Raw genomic sequence first — 4,056 nt, forward strand, 5'->3', positions numbered from 1 at the left:
TGGCAAGTGACCTCCCCTCTTCCCTCAAAGAAGAGTTAATTCAATGCTTGATCCGCAACCGGGATGTCTTTGCCTGGTCTACTGAGGAGCTGCCCGGGGTTAAGCCGGAAATAGCTGAACACAAGCTGCATTTATTACCAAATGCCCGACCTGTAAAGCAGAAGAAAAGGAATTTCTCCGCTGACCAGAATAAAATAATAAGAGTCGAGGTGGATCAGCTTAGGAAGGCAGGACATGTTCGGGAGGTGCAATTTCCCTTATGGCTCTCCAATGTAGTCTTGGTGAAGAAGCCCAATAATAAGTGGAGAGTCTGCATAGATTTCCGAGACCTCAACCGGGCCAGCCCTAAAGACTGCTACCCTCTGCCTCGGATTGATCAAATGGTGGACTCCACGGTTGGCTGCGAGAGGATATGTATGTTGGACGCCTACCAGGGGTATCATCAAATACCTCTAGCAAGGGAGGATCAAGAAAAGGTTAGCTTTATTACGGCTGACAGTACTTTCTGTTATACTGTCATGCCCTTTGGCCTTAGGAACGTCGGAGCCACATACCAACGAATGATGGATAAAATCTTCCGGGAGCAGATTGGGTAAAATGTGGAGGTCTATGTAGATGATATACTCATCAAATCCCCGCTGGCCGTGAACTTGATCAATGATGTGGAAGAAACATGCAGGACTCTCCGGTAATATGGGCTGAAGCTGAATCCCTTAAAATGCTTATTTGGAGCTAAAGGAGGAAAATTCCTGGGTTACCTGGTAACTGAGCGAGGAATAGAAGTCAATCCTGAAAAAGTTCAAATATTAAAGGATATGTAGCCTCCTCAAAATTTGAAAGAAACCCAAAAGTTGGTCGGCAGAATAACAGCCCTGTCAAGATTTATTTCCCGATCTTCAGACCGAGCTGCTCCTTTTTTCAAGGTGCTAAGGAAGGCCTCCAAGTTCCAATGGGACAAAGAATGCACCAAAGCTTTCGTAGAGCTGAAGAAATATCTGGAGACTCTTCCCTCTCTCTTTAAGCCAGTTATAGGAGAACCCTTATAGGTTTACTTGTCGGTCACCCCTGAGGTTGTAGGGGCCGTGCTCGTTAAAGAACATGACAATGTACAACGGCCAGTGTATTTCTTCAGTCATTTATTGAAAGGAGCCAAGGCCGATACACGGCCCTAGAGAAGTTGGTTTATGGATTGGTCCTTATGGCTCGACGTTTAAGACCTTATTTCTTGTCGCATCCTATCACAGTCCTAACCAATAGCACCATGGAAAGAGCGCTAACTAATGTAGAAGTGGCGGGGCGTCTTATCAAATGGGCCACAGAGTTGGGGGAATATGATATACAGTATCAGTCGCGCACCGCTATTAAGGCACAGGCCTTAGCAGATTTCTTAACAGAAGTGCATCAAACCAACTCTGAAGAAACATGAAAGATCTATGTGGATGGGTATGCTAATCATCAGGGAAGCGGGGTTGGGGTCTTGGTAATATCTCCTCAAGGAGATATACTCCAACTGGCAGTTCGATTGAATTTCCGAGCCACGAATAACGAAGCAGAGTATGAGGCTTTGTTGGCTGGACTGCAAGTAACCCGACATGTAGGGGCCACTCAGGTGATCCTTTATTCAGATTCATAGCTGGAAACTCAGCAGGTGAATGGTAACTTTATGATAAATTGCGACAAATTACAAGTATATCAAGAAGCATATGAAAAAATGAAAGGGGAATTCGCAGAAGTCACCGTGACCAAGATTTCCAGGTCAGAAAATGAAAGGGCAGATGAACTAGCAAAAATGGCTAGTTCCTTAACCACATGGGTGTTCGATCGGTCAACGGTACAAACTTTTCTGATAGCTCTGATAGACCTGCAAAACAATAGAGAGACAACTATTGATCGGCGGGCGCCCATGATTAATTATCTCAGACAAGAGATCTTACCAACCGACCCAGAAGAATCACGATTGATAAGGAGGCAGGCCCGCGCTTATGTCATGATCGGGGACCAGCTCTACAAGAGGTCTTTCTCTCGACCCTTACTTAAATGCTTGAGTATGGAGGAAGCCGACCAGGCCTTGCAAGAAATACATCTGGGATGCTGTGGCAATCATGTTGGTGGTCGGGCATTATCTCGCAAGGTACTCCTAGCTGGGTATTTCTGGCCTACTTTACAAAGGGATGCACATAAGTTGGTAAACACATGCTTGTCCTGCCAGAAACATCAAAACTTGACACATCGACCTACAACCCTATTGAGAACTTCTATAGTTTCATGTCCTTTTGATCAATGGGGCATGGATATCGTGGGACAATTTCCTATGGCGCCTGGTCAGAGGCGTTTCTTATTGGTGGTCGTGGACTATTTTTCTAAGTGGGTGGAAGCAGAAGCCCTGGCCCGGATCACAGAAGATGCCATCATTCAATTCTTGTGGAAGAACATTCTTTGCAGATTTGGCATTCCTCACAAGCTGGTGTCTGACAATAGAAGGCAATTTCAAGGACAAAGAATCCAGGCCTGGTGCAAGGGATTTGACATAACGTAAGCCTTCACTTCAGTAGCCTATCCGCAAAGCAATGGTCAGACCGAGGTAATCAACAGAGAAATAGTACGAGGTCTGAAGGTCAAGCTAGATCATGTCGGAGGCAATTGGGTGGAAGAGTTGTCAAGCATTCTGTGGGTCTATCGTACAACACCTCGGGAAAGCACAGGTCTGACACCATTCCACTTGGTTTATGGCAATGAAGCAGTGGTACCCATAGAAATTGGAGTGCCATCAATCAGAAGGACATTATATGATGAAGAAAACACAGAACGAAGGTTGACTGAGCTAGATCTTATTAGCGAGACTCGGGACCAAACGGTAGCTCGACCTATCGACAAAGAATGAGACAAAACTATAACAGAAGAGTGATTCCTCGGTCCTTTGGAGAAGGAGATATGGTCTGGAAGCGAATCAAGCCAGTGGGGGTGTGACTAAGCTAGCACCTCAATGGGATGGGTCATACAAAGTCGTTAAAAAGTTAGCATCCGGAGCTTATTATTTACAAGATGAACGGGGCAGGAGGCTAGATCGACCATGGAGTGTTAATTACCTACGACCTTATCGAGTTTAAAGAAGCAGGTCGAGAAGTGTAAGCTGGGTGATAAGCCGGTCTGTCCCTTATCCAACGAACCAGGATAGCAAGCCAGGGAAAAGTAGATCGGAGAAAGTAGAAGAAGATGTGAAAGCAAAAATTGTGTGTCCTAACATTTTTTATTGTTGGTGCAATATCCTTTAGGTCAAGGTTGACTGAGTTGACCAAGCTTGGGTCTTGGTCATCGTTTCGATGTTTGACAATACATGTAGACACATGGACAATGCAGGTGCAGTTGTTCATGTGGGGAGATTCTGATCAGGGATTGATCAGTGTGATTGAAGGAGAGTCAAGTAGGTCAAGAGTGACCGGATACCTGACTAGGAAGTCCTACCTGGTATGTTAGGCAGCAGAAGTGAAAGTCCTGGTGAGTGAAGCCAGGCAGAAGGAAAGCCCTAGTGAGTGAAGCTAGGCAGGTGAAAGTCCTGGTGAGTGAAGCTAGGCAGATTGGAAAGCCCTAGTGAGTGAAGCTAGGCAGGTGAAAGTCCTGGTGAGTGAAGCCAGGTGAAAGTCCTAGTGAGTGAAGCTAGGCAGATTGGAAAGCCCTAGTGAGTGAAGCTAGGCAGGTGAAAGTCCTGGTGAGTGAAGCCAGGTGAAAGTCCTAGTGAGTGAAGTTAGGCAGATTGGAAATCCTGGTGAGTGAAGCCAGGTGAAAGTCCTAGTGAGTGAAGCTAGGCAGAAGGAAATCCTGGTGAGTGAAGCAAGGTGAAAGTCCTGGTGAGTGAAGCCAGGCAAGGGAAAATCCAGATATCTGGATCAAGGATGACCAGACACTTGGTGGGAAGTCCTTGCAGGTCAAAGGAGTGACCAGATGCTAGGCATGATGTATCAACAGGTCAAGGTTGACCGGATGTTGGTTTAAGAGGCTTGGGACTTGGTTTTGGGCAAAAACCAAGTGCTGGATCGATCAGTGGATCGATCCAGGAGC

At 46.1% G+C, this 4,056-nt stretch overlaps 1 protein-coding gene across 1 annotated transcript; it reads left to right on the top strand.

Moving 5' to 3' along the window:
- Positions 1 to 1,261: 1,261 nt before the first annotated feature.
- Positions 1,262 to 2,536, top strand: LOC122029165. Its single transcript, XM_042588110.1, has 3 exons — positions 1,262 to 1,396; positions 1,460 to 1,582; positions 1,649 to 2,536. Exons 1-3 carry the CDS (start codon positions 1,262 to 1,264, stop codon positions 2,534 to 2,536), a joined length of 1,146 nt encoding a protein of 381 aa, XP_042444044.1.
- The last annotated feature ends 1,520 nt before the right edge of the window (positions 2,537 to 4,056 follow it).

Source organism: Zingiber officinale, chromosome 10B, assembly GCF_018446385.1.
Source record: "Zingiber officinale cultivar Zhangliang chromosome 10B, Zo_v1.1, whole genome shotgun sequence".
Taxonomy (NCBI): domain Eukaryota; kingdom Viridiplantae; phylum Streptophyta; class Magnoliopsida; order Zingiberales; family Zingiberaceae; genus Zingiber; species Zingiber officinale.